This window comes from Aspergillus undulatus (assembly GCF_047715775.1).
Source record: "Aspergillus undulatus strain CBS 261.88 unplaced genomic scaffold BDV17scaffold_1, whole genome shotgun sequence".
NCBI classification, from domain to species: domain Eukaryota; kingdom Fungi; phylum Ascomycota; class Eurotiomycetes; order Eurotiales; family Aspergillaceae; genus Aspergillus; species Aspergillus undulatus.
Window position 1 is genome coordinate 847,610 of NW_027396605.1, and position 16,395 is coordinate 864,004.

The window sequence follows — 16,395 nt, forward strand, 5'->3', positions numbered from 1 at the left end:
CGCATAGGTGCTCGCATAATCGGCATCGGATCATCCAGGAATTTCTGGAACCTACCTTGTAAGCGACCCTGGTCTGACGACCTTCCAAATTTTTTCTAGCACTCCGTAGAGTCATTCAGGTAGAACAATTAGTTAGGTAAGCTCAGCTCAGGTGAAAACCTAAGTTGAGATGCCGAACCCGACCGAGCCCCTTAGCCTAGGGGGACAACGGGAACGGCATCGGAGCACCCGGGAAACTCCGTAGAACTATGCAATGCACAGCGACGACGAGGCAATTTGGCACCATCCGAGCGAGCTTGGGCATGACTGCTGCAATTTTCACCCTGTGTCATGCAAAGAGCGGGCCGGGGACCCGGGAGTCCCATGAAAATCGTGGTCCGGTGGATCTGCACCGCTAGTGTGTGCAGCTTTTTCGTCCCAGGGCTGGGCGCCGATGTAGGAGCTCCATCTCCTGATTGGGCTATAGTGAGTCACACCATACAAAGCTGTCATTCTGCAAGGCCTGGCGTGTCATACGGGGCACGCTCTATATAACTGGACCTGGTGCTCGTCTGGTGTGGGCAGATTTTTCTCTTTCTCCTTCCCCCTTTACCTCATCTCGTCCTTTCAAGGGGGTGATGGTCACTCCCCTCTTTGCCATCTAGGGTTATTTACTACTGTCACTTCTCTACTCCTGCTATTCATATACTTTGCCAACCCTAGTGGAAAGAAAGGGATAGGGAGACATACCAAAAGGAATCCCGACCCAAAAGTTTTTGCTCTTCTTTCGTGCATTAGAATGGGACAGAGACACAACCGACGACGAACACGCCCTCGATCTCGAAACAATTCCGCCAGCATAGTTCCGCCTACTGCCACTATTTGTTTTCCGGTCAACTCCTGCGCTGCTTCTTATCCATTTTCTTTCGACTGTCTTGGAAATCGCCCTGCCCCATCCCGGCACTATAGGGCGTTGGCATGGCAAGATCGTGAGCATCTCTTGGAATCGAAAGCGGCCATTATGGAAACGGAACAATATCGTCTCTTCGGAGGCGAGCCTGGGGATGACGTGGGACTCTGCTACCGCATGCTCGAGTACTTTGGTGGACTCGATTATATGTGAGTTTTCTTCTCTTGGTGAAGGGCCCAGCTCGTTCTGACATTTCTCCGTTCAGTCTGCAAGACTTCAAGCCTTTACCCGGATAACTGTCGTCTCGGAGGATCCTGGCGAGCATCGTGGCTATGACCCGTTGTGCTGTCAGTGGTGGAAACAAACAAAGAAAAAAAGAAAAACGATTCCGGAAGACGATTCGATCAACGACCTGATTTGAGTATCCGACAAAACACGCCTCTCTCGCCAAAAAAAGTCATTCGCGAAAAGAATGGGGATAACACACGCCCCCGAACGTGCAGCCACCAGGTTACATGGAGGACCCAAGCCATCGACTCGCAGCAATGAAGATTCTTTGAGAATCGGATTGGTCTATACAAGGCTTGGCCATGTGATTTCTGGTTGGAGAACCTGTGCTCTGGCAACGATGACGCGGCTCCCGACTACACTTGTCAGATAGGTTGAGTTCGCGACCGATCAGCTATCGCCGGCTGGTTCGTTGACGCTTGAATTCCCCATCGATGAGCCACGTCGGTAGCGCCTTTCTGTTTGCGTACGCGGTACCATCGCAGGGTACAGAGCCTCCTCGCTTGCGCCGGTTTTCAAGATAAGGAATACGGTCAGAGATTATCGGTTGGATGAGCCAGCTTATGTGGTGTACCTGTTCAGGTGCAGTTAGCTGGCTCTGAAATGTCGAAAGTCCACCTGGGAAAAAGTCCATCGGCCCTGAGCCTGTATGTTGCCATATTAGGAATTCTGGAGTACATAATACAGAGTACTCATAACGAATGATGATTGATGACTCTAATAACAATAATACAATGATGACTAGAGAACAATTTCGGAGCATTTTGGTGTTGGAACCCTGAAGTTGGAACGAGCGTCGTAGCCTTGTAGCCTTATCTGTAGTGGGAAGGCGGTGTAGACAAGCCTCCCCCGTAAAGGACACGGTCGATCACAAAAGAACAGCCGAACTGACGATACGATACCAAAGTTGATGGGGATGTTGCTGGCCACCTGGTCTCTCCCTCAGTCATCCACCCTTTTTCGAAATCTCCGAATAATACACTCACGAAGTTAATCATTCAGTTTTTTCTCTTCCCAGATCGATCGCAAGTCTCATAACAAAAGAAGGCGACTTTCTTCCCCGAAGCCCTGCCCACTGCGGGCAACCGTGTCTACTGAACTCGCTTCATCATGTCTACAGATTATAACTACGATGAACAGGTACGACACAAACATCCGGCGTAAGGCTGAAGCAGAAGAAACAGTCGCTAATATCATTATTCTAGGGTCAATTCTTCCCGTTCTTCATTCTGACCTTGACCGGTCTTGTCACCCTACCCTTGACATACAACCTCCTCAAACCACCTAAAGGTACGATCAACCGGTCTCCAAGTTTCTACTAGCCTCTATGATGTTTACCACTGAATTCTTGTAGAGCTCGAAAATACTGCTCCCCGGATACGGTCCGATTATAAGCCTGAGCATGAAGATCTCATCGAGGCGCAGAAGCGGAAACGCCTCCGCAAGGAGCGCCGCATCAAGCGCATAGTCACAGTCATCTTGGGCTACACTATCATGGCTTATATGGCATATTTGATTGTGGTTACCACTCGGGCGTCACCAAAGATCTGGGACCCCTATGACATATTGGGAGTCTCAAGAGTGAGCCCCCTAAATCCCGTCGCGGTGCCTTTACGACTTCATACCAGTACTGACATGTCGTTTCACTAGAGCGCCGACGAGAGAGCGATTTCCAAACACTACAAGCGTCTTTCCCTCATCTATCACCCCGACAAGATCCGTCCAGACCCTGCCAAGAATGAAACCATGGAGACGCTCAATGAGCGTTTCGTCGAACTCACTAAGGCGTACAAGGCCCTGACTGACGAAGAAGTGCGCAACAACTATCTCCAGTACGGTCACCCGGATGGCAAACAGAGCTTCAGCATCGGCATTGCTCTTCCGCAGTTCATCGTGACCGAAGGAAATGGAAAATACGTTCTTTTGGTTTACGGCGGCCTGCTCGGTGTGCTGCTCCCGTACATTGTCGGAAAATGGTGGTATGGATCTCAGCGATACACCAAGGAGAAAGTCTACGTCGCTAGCGCGGGTAACATCTTCAGAGAGTACAAGGACGATATCACCGACGGCGGCATTGTCAATGCGCTCTCTTCTGGTGATGAACTGAAGGAAGTCATTCCGGCTCAAAAGGCAGAGTCAGGGCTGGCAAAGCTTGAGCAGAAAGTCCTGGCTGAAAGTAACAAGTTCTTGTCCGATCAGGATCGGGAAACGATCAAGGGTATGGATGACTCCAGCAGGAGGAAAGCTCTGGCCTTATTGTGGGCTTATTTGGGCCGGGTTGAGCTGGAAGACTCTACTTTGAACGGAGGTAAGTCAATTCAGGGAACCCCCAAATAGCAGCACTAATTTGGCTGTAGAAAAGTATGAAGTTGCACCGATTGCCCTGTCGCTGAACGATGCATTTACTGCTGTTTCTCTTGCCTTTGGTAATCTCCGTCCTCTTCTCGGGTCTTTCCGCACGTCTCAGAGCTTGATTCAAGCTATCGCTCCTGGCTCTTCTCCCCTTCTACAACTTCCATACTTTACAAACGAAGTTGTACAGTCTGTCGAAGGCGAAGATGCCAAGAACCACTTTACCGTCCAGAAGTTCATGAAGATGTCAGAGGATAAGCGACGCTCACTCACAGTCGGTGCTGGTCTTTTATCGGAACAGCAATATTCGGCCGCTATCGCTGTTGCCAAACAATTGCCCGTTGTCCAGATCTCCAAGGCATGGTTCAAGGTCATGGGTGAGAAAGTGATCACACCTAGCAGCTTGGTCCAACTTGTTGTGAAGGCCCGATTCGTTCCTCCCGGCTCCACGAACGTCCCTGAACCTAACCCGGCTGATCTCGAAGGCATCGATCCCGAAGAGGGTGATCTCGACGCGCTCATGGGCCGGGGACCCTCCAGAAACCGGTCCGTCAAGATGGCCGATGGTTCAAACAAAGCCAGCAAAGTCCAACCGCCTCTCGCTCACGCGCCATACCTCGCCCGCGACCACTCCCCGCGATGGCAGATCTTCCTCGCCGACGGCAAGCAGAACAAGATTGCCGTTCCTCCATTCACCTTCACCACCTTCGAAAAGCCTCTTTTCGACGAAGCTGGAAACCCTACTTACAACGTCCAGACCCTCAAGATGCAGTTCCAGGCTCCTCCCCAGGTTGGAGACTTCCATTTCGTCATGCACATGGTCTGCGATAGCTACCTCGGTCTCGACAACAAGCTCGACATCACTCTGCACATCGACGACCCCGCCAAGGCAGCTGCCCTGGAGGAGGAAGACGATATCAGTGAACCCGATGAGGGTAAGTCATTGCCACCTTTCAATGTAAGACTGCAAAACCAACTAACAAAAACCACAGACTCAATAGCCGGTCAAATGCAGGCTCTCAAGACCGGCCAGCCACCCAAGAAGAAGGCCAAGAAGCCTGCAGATGATTCTAGTGATGAGGAGAGTGATACTGAAGGTGATGAGGGAGATACCAGCGATACCAACACTGAAACCGACATTGACGACTAAATAATCAATCAACTGAAATATCAAGCATAAAAACAGCAGAGGAAAATAGTGCGGAGGTTTTCAACCCATCCAGTCGCATCTCAAAATCCAAATCCACTCCACTGCAACAAGTTCCACCACGATGGACGGGAATTCAAGTGTCCTGGTAATGATATCTACTATGTATTGCTGACCCATGCACTACTTCGGGCTTTCTTACAATTTTCACCATTTTCTTAACCTGAATACCTTTTCACATCTGTTCGATGTTGGTTTGGGTTTACTCATTTATTGCGGGTGTATATCATGGCATGAATAGTCTAGGGGATAAATAGAAATTTTCTCAAGGAAAATGAAGGAGACTGACTCCAGCTTTGTACTTTGCTTGTCTTAATGCCTCTGGTGACGCATCATAGACATATATAAATGATCAGACGGCCGTCGTTCGTTCCAGCAAGCGGAGTGACTGTCTTATGACACTCGTATGGTAGTAGCAACGATAGGAGAGCAGAATGGAAGAGATGAATAATCCAAAATCCTAGAGCTAATTGATGTAACCGCGTACAGAAAATCAAGGATTTCAGGCTTCAGCGTCAATAACTGGGTATAAGGACTGATCAATGGAAACGATTAGAGATGAGTATATATACCATCAGGTACAAACGAAAAGCGGTGTCAGCACTACAATGAAAGAGCAGATCAAGCCGAAGGAGAAGGAAGAAACAAGCTTTCTGAGAGAAACGACCTTGAATAGATCTACTATTCACAAGGGTATGCCCAACCGGCAGCCAGCGGCGCCGGGTAGACAGGCTGATGATCGTGTACCGGCATGCTATAATGATCAACAAGGTCAACCGGCAGCCCAGCTGCTGTAACCGCTGGAAGGACCGATAAGCCTGTGGTGACTCTAGGCTGTAGACGGTTGTCTGCGGCTTCCTGGTTGCAGCTGCCTTGCCCTTCGGCGTAGTACACGTATGGAGTTGCGAGGCCCGCGACAGGCGAAGGCGCGGTTGTAGTACACTTGGACTCGCTGGCAAGGCTAGGGATCTCTAGAGCTGGACGCGGCAATGCCATTCCTCGATACTCGGTGTGTGGGTAGACGTTATAGGGCTCTGAGTGAAGGGACTGAATTTCCCACTTCAGGGGTCCATGCTCATGCAATCCTGGAGATAGTTGGACGGGACTCGATAAAATCGGCGCGGGGCCAGGAGGCGTAGCGGGTTCCGGTGAGGGGTCTGCAGTGTCGGTTGAGCTTGATAGCACGCGCAGGTACTGGAGGCTTTCGGTCTCTTCGCCGACGGCTTGGGTGGTATCCTCGGCATGCTTGATCAGCCCCAAGCGGTCGAGAATGGCATGCGTCAGGGGATAGCCGTCGGAGGTCTCAACGAGAGGGTCACCGGGAAAGCCTTCTTTGCTAGTACAAAGTTTGTAAAGTCGTTGGAGCGCCTTGACGACGAGGGAATGATGGGATTCCAACATCTCAACGAACCTGAGCATGCCGATTTGATTAGCCTAATGACATCATATAAAATGGAAGACGGTGTATTACCCTCGAGAGTAGACCTTCGTCTGGGTAGCCTTCCTCTCCCGGAATAAGCATGGGTGATTATACGACGAACAACGGTTGCATGGCTGTTTCCCATCGCACTGTATGGGGTTAGCACGAGAGACCAGAATGTGAGAACGGCCAGAAAAAAACCAACCTTCGTCTTCTTCACTCGACAACGGTCGCATGCTTTCAGAACGTGCTTCCGCTTCACTCGAAATATACGCTGATCGTGCTTCTCTTCACCTAATGACATGCACGATTCGAGGTGTGCCAGAGACGACATAGTGGAAAAGTCATACATAGCATCCGAGTAGCCCGCTATACATGATTTGGGACGTAGCTTGGGTTGTCTTGACATGGCGCAGGACAAATTCAGTCAAAGCAAAGCACTCGAAGACCAAGCAACAACCCAGTGATTTATCTGAGTGTTTTGAAAAGACGAATGTGTCGGGGACCCGTCTTTTCACTGGTCATTGCACGCTACTCAAAATGAGGGGTAGATTTTCACTCGCGGAGAACCGAGTTATGAAGAGTGAGATATCATTGAGACGGGCAGCGGCTGACAGATCTTGTCATATCCCAACGAATGCCATGATCAGCATACAAGGGAGCTCCTGTGCAGTCGCCCCGCAAATGCAGCTGATAATCCTCCCCTAGCTGGATACACTCCGCAAAGCGAGACGGCGGTGACGTGGATCAATATGGTCTGTAACGATATGAACTGGCTCGCTCGCTTGCTATCGCGTCCATTTCTTGTGGCTGTGGCAGCCTTGTGAGTAGTCAGGGCTACCCGCGTTGGCAACATCAGACCAACGCCTTGACCTTGCAGCATTGTGCCAATGAAGGAAGAGGTCACGGTAGACGGGATTGGATGGTGTCGACGCGCAAGAGGTTCTTCCATTGACAGCTCGACGCCCCACACCAGAACCAAGCGATAATCATTGCAGCGCTCATCGGCCCTTCCCGACCACAAACCCCGATCTGTTAGGTTGGGCAGCGAAGCCTGGAGTAAGCACCAGAGCCAATGATTGAACAGTGGGTGCCACTGGCTCATCCGGTGGTGGTGGTCAGTCTAGCCTCATTGCGCAAATGGACGAATATGGATTTTCCGCTTTTGCGCTCTCTTGCAATTCGAAGCTCAGATGAACGAGGGCCAGAGGGAACTGAACGATGTATTGCGGCAGTAGCCAAGATGCGGCTTGCAAAAATAAATGAGTAAGTAGGCGCCACCCATTGCCTTGCAGGCGTCTATAGGTGGCCTGGACAGCTGTCATTGGGGTCCGTTGGAAAAGAAAAACCATCGTCCTCGTACTGTCACTTTCTGCAAAATTGAGCTCGTGCCTCATTCGGCGCCAAGGTTGATCAAAATTTATCCAATGGCGTGAGTTGACCTGATGTCTTCGTTACTTTTTCTTGTCTTCATTCCTCTTGCATTCTCTCCAAGGGCCAAATCCAGTGAAGCATAGGTTTTTGCAGCACGAAGTAGACTAGCCGAAAGCAGAAATTGGTCCAACTAGGGAGAGTCTCAGGACTCTTCCTGATGTCCTCACAGCTTGGCACTTTGCACGCTATGGTAGTTATGACGAAATGGTACGATAACATTCCCAAATCACAGACGCAGATCACAGATAGAGCTGAGAGATGTAGTTTGTAAAGTGCAACCAGCTCCAGAATGTGTTCTCGCTGAGAGCCTAGAAGGAGGATTGGCTATGCAGGGGATCGCTAAAGACAACGATAGATTAACTGGCACTGACTTCGACAGTATCAATCAATGTGCGAGTGGGTGTGAATTCTGGTTCCGTAAACGTCGCGGTAGAGAAAAGGCAGAAGCTTCAACAAAGGTCTTCAACGATGCGTGAGGGTTGTACAGCATGTCCCAAATGAGAACCTGTATGAAGGCAAGCGAATCACAAATATGCTCGGTCGAGAATTGAAAAAGAAAGCATGTCGAAGGATGACGAACCTGTTCCGTAGAATTGGGGAAAGCACGGGAGGTGCCTCTCAAAGCGATGATAATCCCAGCTAGAGTCGGTCCTTCCCGAAACGGCTATTGGACTCATTCTCTAAAGGAACTTGAGGCGGCTCGGGATTCTTGAGACCAAGTGCGAGCTGAGAGGGATGATTAGCGCCTGCAGCAGTACAGCGGGGTCCGTCCACCTGCATTATTATATTGAGCGGTGATCGAGTCCGATATCCCTGGCACTTCTCGCAAGCCGCAACAGCTTTATAAGCATCCGAGATGTGATCCATCCAAATGATCTACACATCGAGTGAGGCATGTCAAAAATGCAGACAAGTTGGTTTCAACCTTGAAATGTCTTTTGCTCGAGTGCAGCATCAGTGCCCGCTCGTCTTGAGCCGCTTCGTCCCCTGTCAATGGTGATTATAGGTTCGGTGGAGGGCTTCGCGACGCGTCCAGTAGCTGAGCCAAGAAGAAGAGAACGATAACACGAGCCTGTCATGGTACAGGCAAAAGACAATGAGATGGAGGAAAAAGCAAGACAGAAGGGTGAAGAGCCAATAGGTCGGGGGTTGTCTGCGGAGAAACGTGACCTGGACCCCGTGACAACTTCGCAGGTTGCCAGGTTCCTTCTCCTTGTCGTGCTACCTCACTCACACTCCTCACTCCTCGGCCTGACTCCAGCCGTCCAGGGGCCTCTGAGCCTGCCGTCCTCGGCGCATCGAGCGATGGTCCCATGATGAAGCGCACGCGCAGAGAGGTTTTCCAATCTCCTTCAACTTCCTTTTCCATCCTGGTACCGTCTGCATAGCACGCAACGCAATCCTCGGGTTGTGCCAATGGTTTGACAGCCCAAAAATACAGGAACAGTCAGCTAGGGTGACTCTGAAGCTGGGTAAGATGAGGTTGCTGAGTGAAGCATTGGATTGGTCTGTGCATGGATGCCCATGTTCGAATGGCTGACATTTGCCAGACGCAGCATCTAGCATTATTCGTGGTTGAACAGCATGACGCGTGAGGAAGCTATTTGCATTTCCTACACGGCTTGAACCATCGCTCTTTGCCCAAAAAAAATAAAAAATAAAAAACGAGACCTCAAATTGAGTTGGGTTACATTGTACGAGGCGTCGTGAAGGTTAGTTTGAGTCAGCACAGCGCTTGTCAATGCCGTGAGAAGAGACTCGAGGCCAACTTCACATTGTAACTGTTCGAGCAGTTCTAGGTCAATTGCTGCTTGTTCGATCTATCCTGTTTGCGAGGTTTCTTGCGCGGTGACTCGACGGTTCGCTACCATGACAACACCCCGGATTCTGAGGATAGCCCATGTTCCTAGGGCTACAACGGCGTTTTTGTTTCGGAGTGCAGTTACTCCGGATATCAGTTTTGATCATCGAAAAGTCAAGTTCGAATAAACACGCGGGATCGTCGTGCCGAATAAGAACGAACGCTTCTCGACCACGCCGGAGTGGAGACAATGGAGGCAGCGGAGTTAACAGTCAATTGTCAAAGAAAAAGCAAAGATAGCACTACGGTAGAGTACATTAGGTTACTCGGCGAGCGAGCCTGGATAGTCCAGCCAGCCATCCAGAGGCTGCCGAATGTATGATTTGTTTGCCAGCTGCCCTGTGCCTCTCATGGTTCAGGGATGATGGCACTGGCCTCGCCAGAAGCGAGAAGGTCGAAGCTTTCTTCGCTCGTTGCTGTTGTTGGCGAGGTGGAGGTGTATTTATCCTTCTCCAAGGTTGGTAACAAAACACCGGGCTCCTTTGCGGTCGTCTTCCACCGATTATCGCCGAGCCACTCCACCCCATCACCGACGCCACGTATTTTCGCCTGCTGACGAGCCTTCTCCCGCTCCATCAACGGAAGGGGTGTTGATCCTGAGGAATGTGATCCCAGCCTCTCGTCATCAGACAGAGCAAGTGTGCGACAGTGCCATTCGCCAAGGAACATGCCGTCCGCATCAACGTTCTGGCGTACACCAAGCCACTCATCCATGTCCTTCCCGTACAGCTCCTGCAGCTCTTGGCCTGTTGATCTGAAGTTCTTAGCCCAATGCGGCTTCGCGCCCATATCTCTCATGAGCCACTCAAATGCTTCATAATAACGGTCCTTACAAGGAGGGTCTCGATGGTATGGGCGATAGAGAGTCGCATTCAAATATAACGTCGGCCCATCGGAGTTGGTAGGGTCGAGGAAAGGACGAGGACCTTTGTTCTTTGTAGTGTCTGCAACTCTAACCTCGACTGGACAGTGCACCCACAGTCCATTGACGGGGAAGGGGATGCAGGCTGTTTCAGTATCACCATGCAGCCAGGCCGACAACCTTGTGATTGCCTCTGGACCCTTTTCCAACGGCAAGGCCCATTCATTGACAAATTGCGAGTAGAGACAATTCATCAGGAGCCCTTTGCGGGCGTGCTCGACCGCCTCTGTGACCGTCTTTTCGGCTCTAAACCCGTATTGCATCCCGAAAACAAACCATTCAACCCACGGAAGTATCTGAGGGAAATAATTCGACAAGGCCAAAAGATTGTGGTAGACATGATAACCAATGGATTCCCCATAGAAAGTCTTTGGCGGGGCCCTCAGTGGGAGATCGGTCTTGTCAGCATGCCAGTAAATCGCACTCTTCTCGTACGGCATCCACCACACACGAACAAACTCATGAGAAGTCCATAACCCAGTCGACCACTCATCTAAGATACTGGAAATAGTGCGCCGCGTTTGTCTCCAAGCAATCTTGAACGACGGCTCTGAGCGGAAACTGACCTCGACTACTATTCCCAGCGCCCCCAGCGAGATGAGAGCTGCCCGGAAAAGCGCCTGATTGCTGTTCGCACTGCACCGCACCAATTGACCATTCGCCAGCATCAAAGTCAGAGAGACGATACATTCCGAGATCAATCCATGCGCCAGCGAGCTCCCATGGGTACCCGTCGCAATAACACCAGCAATAGACTGACTATCGATACTTCCCAGATTCGATAACGTCAGCCTATACTCTCGATCTAATTGTGCCCCCAAGTCCTTCAGCCGTATCCCTGCCTCGACCGTGACAATGCCCGTTTCAGTGTTGACGTCCAAGATGCGATTGAAGTCATCCAGATTCACCATCCATGCCGAGGTACATGTCAAATCGGAAGGCGAATGGCCGCTTCCAACAACCACAAGCCGACGCCGGCATCGGCGGGCCAAGTTCACGACTTTCTGGATTTCTGCGATGGACTGCGGCTGGATGTATAATTCCGGGCGAGAATAGAAAGTGCACGCCCAGGTGTGATGGAGATGGCCGGCGACGGCGCGGAACGGGACCGCGGGGTCGAGCCGGGAGAGCTCGCGAGCGATGGTGGGGTCCATGATTGAGTCTGTGTTGGATATGTCGAGAGCATGCGAGCGATTGCTGATTACTATTAGGACATGATGATCAAGGACACATAAGAGAGTGAAGTGATTGTGTCCAAGAGAACAAGGTCGAGTGCTAGCGGACAAAGAGTTGGAGATCGAGTCGAGTCGTGATGATGTGATTCCATCCCGAAAAATATCCGCTGTGGATCGCCGCCTGAGGCATCAAACTTGCTCAAGTAGCCAAGCTGTGCACTCCAATCTCAGAAGCTCTTCTTCAAGTACCCGCCGCTAAATGGCATGATTGATTGGGCGAAAGATTTGAGAAACCGCTCGTTGAGTGACAGCCTCAGGAAACTGACTGATATGGGGTTGCTTCGCCCCGTGGTTGCCCTGCGATCGAGAGTAGAGGCTTGCTTCAACAGCTTTCACTACGCACCAGAAACTGTTCAACAGCAACAAAGTGAACGATGTTTGGCTTGCAATGGTCACCGATGTGTTGTATCTGGCGCTTAAAATTGGGAGGACAATGGACGCCCGCCACTTAAGAGCCGCCATTCTCAAAGCATGTCATCGTTCCTTGAATGTCTCAGCAAAACACAGACTACTAGCTTCAGCAAGCAACCGTATGGGCACCATGAACCGCAACTTCCAGGCCTTCGTCCACCTCTCACTGATGAACTGCGACGCCTGTTTGAACTCTTCGGGTTCGTATTTGAGGCTACAGAGACACCCCATCGTCGTCGCGTGAAGGGCTTTCTCAGTTTTCCGGCTATGTACCTGCGTTGTCTACCTCCGGACACACTTATGCAACGATAAATACGCGTATCCGAGCCAGACTATCCTGCCAATGCCTACGGTAGTCGGCCATGTCCAACATCAAAGTACGCGAGGAGAAAATATAGGCAAACTCAGGCACGAACTCGAAGAGATCGAATTGGATGGCGCGCTTGCCAACAACGGAAGCACCGTGGTCGGTGAGCTGCTCGCGCTGAGCGAGTTTGTACTGCTGATATCTTCAGCAAACGAGCATCTTGCGCAAATACAATGCGAATATCGACCAAATCAGCTGAACATGGGCACGGCAAGTGAGACTGGCGGATGTTGTCGGCAGCGAACCAAAGAGCTTTCGGCGAGCGGAGAAAGCGTCGAGATCCGCCTGCAGCCCTCGGCCAACCACCAATGATCAATCTCTGAATAACCAGAATCCCAGATTTCAAGAACCTGCCCCGGATTTGGTCCTCTGGACTGGCCATGCATGTTTATGTATGAATGACATCATGCCACGACATATTGCAATAATAATTCCAGCAACAACAATAAAACGAAGGCCAAGCCAGACGGTCTACCCACCAGTTCATCGGTATTATTTTTGTATAGTCTATTCCAACCTAGATAGGCCCGGAAGATGCCCGGAAAACTGCAGGGGGCTTCAGACCTCGAGATCCTCTCCGAGCCGGACTGGGCACGATCCCACAGTCATCGAGTTGGCACTCGCACTCGCGATGCCCGGTTCATGGGCTTAACCCATGCCGGCGACGAGGCATTGTATGAGCTCGAGGAAACTGCGGAAGAGAAGCTCGAGGAGCTTCGGAAGAAAGTCAGGGAGGGTGGCTTGGTCACTATCCGGGATGTTATGACGAAACAAACGGACTTTCATCTCGCGAGACCGGACTTGCATCCGAGGTTTTGGCGGTACGTGCTGCATGCGACAGAGCAGTTTCTCAAGTATGAACAGCCGTGGCCGGTGAACCAGAAGAGGAAAGAGAAAGAGGAAGAAGAGGAGAAGAGGAAGAAGAGGAGAAGAGGAAGAAGGAAGAGGCAGAAAAACAAGGCCAACCGCAAGATGGCAGTCAGAAGGACAAGGATCAGAAAGAAGAGCAGCAGAACGAAGATGACAAAACGGCGGATAAGGAGAGCGATGAGGAAGACCAGGGTCCAAAGATCTCCATGGAAGAGCAAGCATTGCTCGACTGCCTACAATACGAGCAAAAGTATCGCTCGTCAATGCGCAGAAATGACGGAAAGGGCCACTCGCCGTATAAAGATCAGGACGACGGCCTACCATCGCAAATCGACGAGGCCGATCAGTTCTCTCCGGACAGCTGGATCCCACGCAGCGACAACCTTATACGACTGACAGGGAAGCATCCAATGAATGCAGAGCCTGATCTCTCGGCTGTCTTCGACGCCGGCTTCATCACGCCCTCGTGTATCCATTACGTACGGAATCACGGCGCCGTGCCGCATTTACTATGGGAGAATCACAAGCTTGAAATCACCGCTGGAAAACAGCTGACATTACAAATGGACGAGCTGAGAGACAAGTTCGACAGCATCAATATCCCAATCTTCCTAGCTTGCGATGGCAACCGGCGCAAAGAACTGAATATGATCCGGAAGACACGCGCGTTCAATTACACAGCCGCGGCTGCGAGCTGCGCCTACTGGAAGGGCGTGCTACTGCGTGACGTTCTGCTAGCGGCAGATATTGGACGACTTATCAACAAGAATCCAGGCAAGTACTACTGGGTCAACTTCGAGGGCGCAGACGAACTGAGCGAAGGTAAATACGCGACTTGCGTGCCGCTTGACTACGCAATGGATCCCAGCCATGACGTCCTTCTAGCCTACGAGATGAACGACCACCCCATCCCCGCTGACCACGGGTACCCGCTGCGTCTAATGCTCCCTGGCTGGGTAGGCGCGCGGTCAGTGAAATGGTTGGCCAAGGTCTGGATTACGGAGAAAGAAAACGACAGCTACTACCATATTTACGACAACAGGCAACTCCCTAGCTTTGTTACGGATGTGGACTCCCAGATTGCGGAGACAATGTTCCACCACCCGAGCACGATATGTAACAAGCAGATGCTAAACTCTGTCATCGTGAAGCCGGCGCAGAGCGAGAAGATCAGCCTGGTTGATGTGAGGAAGGGCAAGACGTACCGGATTGAAGGTTTCGCGTACAACGGGAGTGGGAACGAGATTGAGCGGGTAGAAATCAGTCTTGATGATGGTGAGACTTGGCTGTACTGTATTCGCAAGGTTTGTTCATCATCACTTCATGGTCGAGTAAGTATCGTTGCTTTCTTGCTAATGTTATTAACAGTACCCCGACGCACCATTCCGCCACGCGAGAAAGTTCTGGACCTGGCTACACTGGCATATCGACCTAGACTTGAGCAAGCTCATACGCGCACCCAGTATTATAGTCCGTGCTATCGACGAGCACAAAAACACACAGCCTCCAAAGCCAGTGTGGAACATCACCGGGTAAACCCCCTAAACCATCAATCACAGCCAAACCACCCTACTAATTCGACTTATCAGAATGATGAACAACTGCTGGTACAAAGTCATCCCCTCGATAGACGAAACCACCAACGACACCGCCTCGCTCCTCTTCCAACACCCCGTCGAACCGGGCAACGGCAGCGCCGGGTGGATGAAGGAGTCGACAGAAGAGCAGATGAAGGAGATCGAGCGCAAGGCGTCCGCCCCCGAGAAGGAGTTCACGCGGCAGAAGATCGAGAAGCACCACTCACACGACGACTGCTGGATTGTTGTCAACAATAATGTATATGATGTCACGGGCGTTCTGAGCTGGCATCCTGGTGGGAAGGGGCCTATTATGGGGCATGCCGGCGCGGTGCATATGGATACGACGGAGGAGTTTGGGAGTATTCATGATGATTATGCGCAGGCTAAGTTGAAGGGTGAGTTGAGGCATGTTTCTAATCTGGAAACAGCCTAGCTAACAGCCCCGATTCTACGTTAGAATGTATAATCGGCAAAGTCACGGACAAGGCAATGTCCCACATGGAAAAAGACGCGCAGGCAAAAGCCCAAGAAAAGGCCGCAAGGGGCGGCGACAAGAATAAAGACTTTGCCCTGCATGAACACAAGTTCGTAACACTCCTTTCCTCTGTTCCAGAAAATCCCATAACTAACACCTCCATGTTTTCTTCCAAAAAGATGGACTCAAGCCAAACTCTCCTCAAAAAAACGCATCTCACCCGACACCCAAATCTACACATTCGCCCTCCCACCCCCCGCAAAATGCCTCGGGTTACAAACAGGCCAACACGTCCTCGTTGGCTTCCACTTCTCCGATAAACTCGTGACCCGGCCGTACACGCCCATCCGACCCGTCCTGGACAGCGAAGACGACGGGACCTTCGACCTCGTTGTGAAGACGTACCTACCGGACGAAGACCAGCCCGGTGGAACATTGAGTAATATCCTCGATGTTATGCGCGAGGGGGAGGAGATTGAAGTTAAAGGCCCGGCTGGGGGAATAAGGTACCTAGGGAACGGACGCTTCGCGATCGATGATAAGGAGTATGAGTTTGAGAATGTGAGTTTTATTCTTGGTGGATCGGGTGTTACGCCGGGGTACCAGATTATTGCGCGTATGCTTAACACCCCCTCCGACAAGACGAAGATCAAGGCCGTTTACGCGAATAAGTCGGAGGGTGATATTCTTCTCCGCGAGCAGCTCGATGATTTCGTGAGCAAGCATGGGGACCAATTCAGTATCACGCATGTCCTGTCTCACCCAAGTGATGAGTGGAAGGGGCTGAAGGGACATGTTAACGAGGGTATCATCAAAGAACATACTTACGGGCCGGACGAGAAGGGGAAGAGTGTCGCGTTGCTTTGTGGGCCGCCGACTATGATTCAGAAGGCGGCGTTGCCGGCGCTTAAGGATTGGGGGTTTGATGAGGAGAAGAATTTGTTTGGGTTTTAGATTTCAGTAGCGTAGTAGGGTTTTGGACATTGATGAGATTATCAATACATAGATACTCAGAAATTATGATTGTCAAACACGCCATAGGTATTCTGTAGACATTTGCCGTATTCTCTTGCTGATCGCTGTC

At 51.1% G+C, this 16,395-nt stretch overlaps 5 protein-coding genes across 5 annotated transcripts; 3 read left to right on the forward strand and 2 right to left on the reverse strand.

Annotated features, from left to right (window-relative positions):
- Positions 1 to 656: 656 nt before the first annotated feature.
- BDV17DRAFT_6273 (uncharacterized protein) lies at positions 657 to 1,418 on the forward strand. Its single transcript, XM_073764861.1, has 3 exons — positions 657 to 1,098; positions 1,155 to 1,254; positions 1,335 to 1,418. The coding sequence occupies exons 1-2, from the start codon at positions 779 to 781 to the stop codon at positions 1,183 to 1,185; spliced, it is 351 nt and encodes a 116-aa protein (XP_073621216.1). The 5' UTR covers positions 657 to 778; the 3' UTR covers positions 1,186 to 1,254; positions 1,335 to 1,418.
- Positions 1,419 to 2,017: 599 nt separating this feature from the next.
- On the forward strand, positions 2,018 to 5,010 carry BDV17DRAFT_6391 (J domain-containing protein). Its single transcript, XM_073764877.1, has 6 exons — positions 2,018 to 2,317; positions 2,383 to 2,467; positions 2,532 to 2,758; positions 2,828 to 3,485; positions 3,535 to 4,464; positions 4,522 to 5,010. Exons 1-6 carry the CDS (start codon positions 2,288 to 2,290, stop codon positions 4,677 to 4,679), a joined length of 2,088 nt encoding a protein of 695 aa, XP_073621217.1. The 5' UTR covers positions 2,018 to 2,287; the 3' UTR covers positions 4,680 to 5,010.
- A 1-nt stretch (position 5,011) lies between these two features.
- Positions 5,012 to 6,683, reverse strand: BDV17DRAFT_6443 (Zn(II)2Cys6 transcription factor domain-containing protein). The gene is made up of 3 exons (XM_073764886.1): positions 6,362 to 6,683; positions 6,208 to 6,305; positions 5,012 to 6,147 (listed from the first exon to the last, which is right to left on the reverse strand). Exons 1-3 carry the CDS (start codon positions 6,563 to 6,565, stop codon positions 5,418 to 5,420), a joined length of 1,032 nt encoding a protein of 343 aa, XP_073621218.1. The 5' UTR covers positions 6,566 to 6,683; the 3' UTR covers positions 5,012 to 5,417.
- A 2,794-nt stretch (positions 6,684 to 9,477) lies between these two features.
- BDV17DRAFT_6438 (D-arabinono-1,4-lactone oxidase) lies at positions 9,478 to 11,616 on the reverse strand. Its single transcript, XM_073764885.1, has one exon. It carries the CDS (start codon positions 11,525 to 11,527, stop codon positions 9,800 to 9,802), a length of 1,728 nt encoding a protein of 575 aa, XP_073621219.1. The 5' UTR covers positions 11,528 to 11,616; the 3' UTR covers positions 9,478 to 9,799.
- A 630-nt stretch (positions 11,617 to 12,246) lies between these two features.
- BDV17DRAFT_297031 (putative nitrate reductase) lies at positions 12,247 to 16,265 on the forward strand (the record flags this gene model as incomplete). Its single annotated transcript, XM_073763420.1, has 6 exons — positions 12,247 to 13,364; positions 13,400 to 14,560; positions 14,625 to 14,788; positions 14,846 to 15,231; positions 15,294 to 15,420; positions 15,491 to 16,265. The coding sequence occupies exons 1-6, from the start codon at positions 12,921 to 12,923 to the stop codon at positions 16,263 to 16,265; spliced, it is 3,057 nt and encodes a 1,018-aa protein (XP_073621220.1). The 5' UTR covers positions 12,247 to 12,920.
- Between the last annotated feature and the right edge of the window lie 130 nt (positions 16,266 to 16,395).

Bases quoted from the DNA above. Each gene is read 5' to 3' on its own strand.
- BDV17DRAFT_6273 (XM_073764861.1), top strand. From the start codon at position 779: ATGGGACAGAGACACAACCGACGACGAACACGCCCTCGATCTCGAAAC. The intron at 1,099-1,154 runs GTGAGTTTTCTT...TTCTCCGTTCAG, and splicing joins TTTGGTGGACTCGATTATAT to TCTGCAAGACTTCAAGCCTT.
- BDV17DRAFT_6391 (XM_073764877.1), top strand. From the start codon at position 2,288: ATGTCTACAGATTATAACTACGATGAACAG. The intron at 2,468-2,531 runs GTACGATCAACC...GAATTCTTGTAG, and splicing joins CCTCCTCAAACCACCTAAAG to AGCTCGAAAATACTGCTCCC. The intron at 4,465-4,521 runs GTAAGTCATTGC...CAAAAACCACAG, and splicing joins TATCAGTGAACCCGATGAGG to ACTCAATAGCCGGTCAAATG.
- BDV17DRAFT_6443 (XM_073764886.1), bottom strand. From the start codon at position 6,565: ATGTCAAGACAACCCAAGCTACGTCCCAAATCATGTATAGCGGGCTAC. The intron at 6,306-6,361 runs GTTGGTTTTTTT...AACCCCATACAG, and splicing joins GTCGAGTGAAGAAGACGAAG to TGCGATGGGAAACAGCCATG. The intron at 6,148-6,207 runs GTAATACACCGT...CGGCATGCTCAG, and splicing joins ACGAAGGTCTACTCTCGAGG to GTTCGTTGAGATGTTGGAAT.
- BDV17DRAFT_6438 (XM_073764885.1), bottom strand. From the start codon at position 11,527: ATGGACCCCACCATCGCTCGCGAGCTCTCCCGGCTCGACCCCGCGGTC.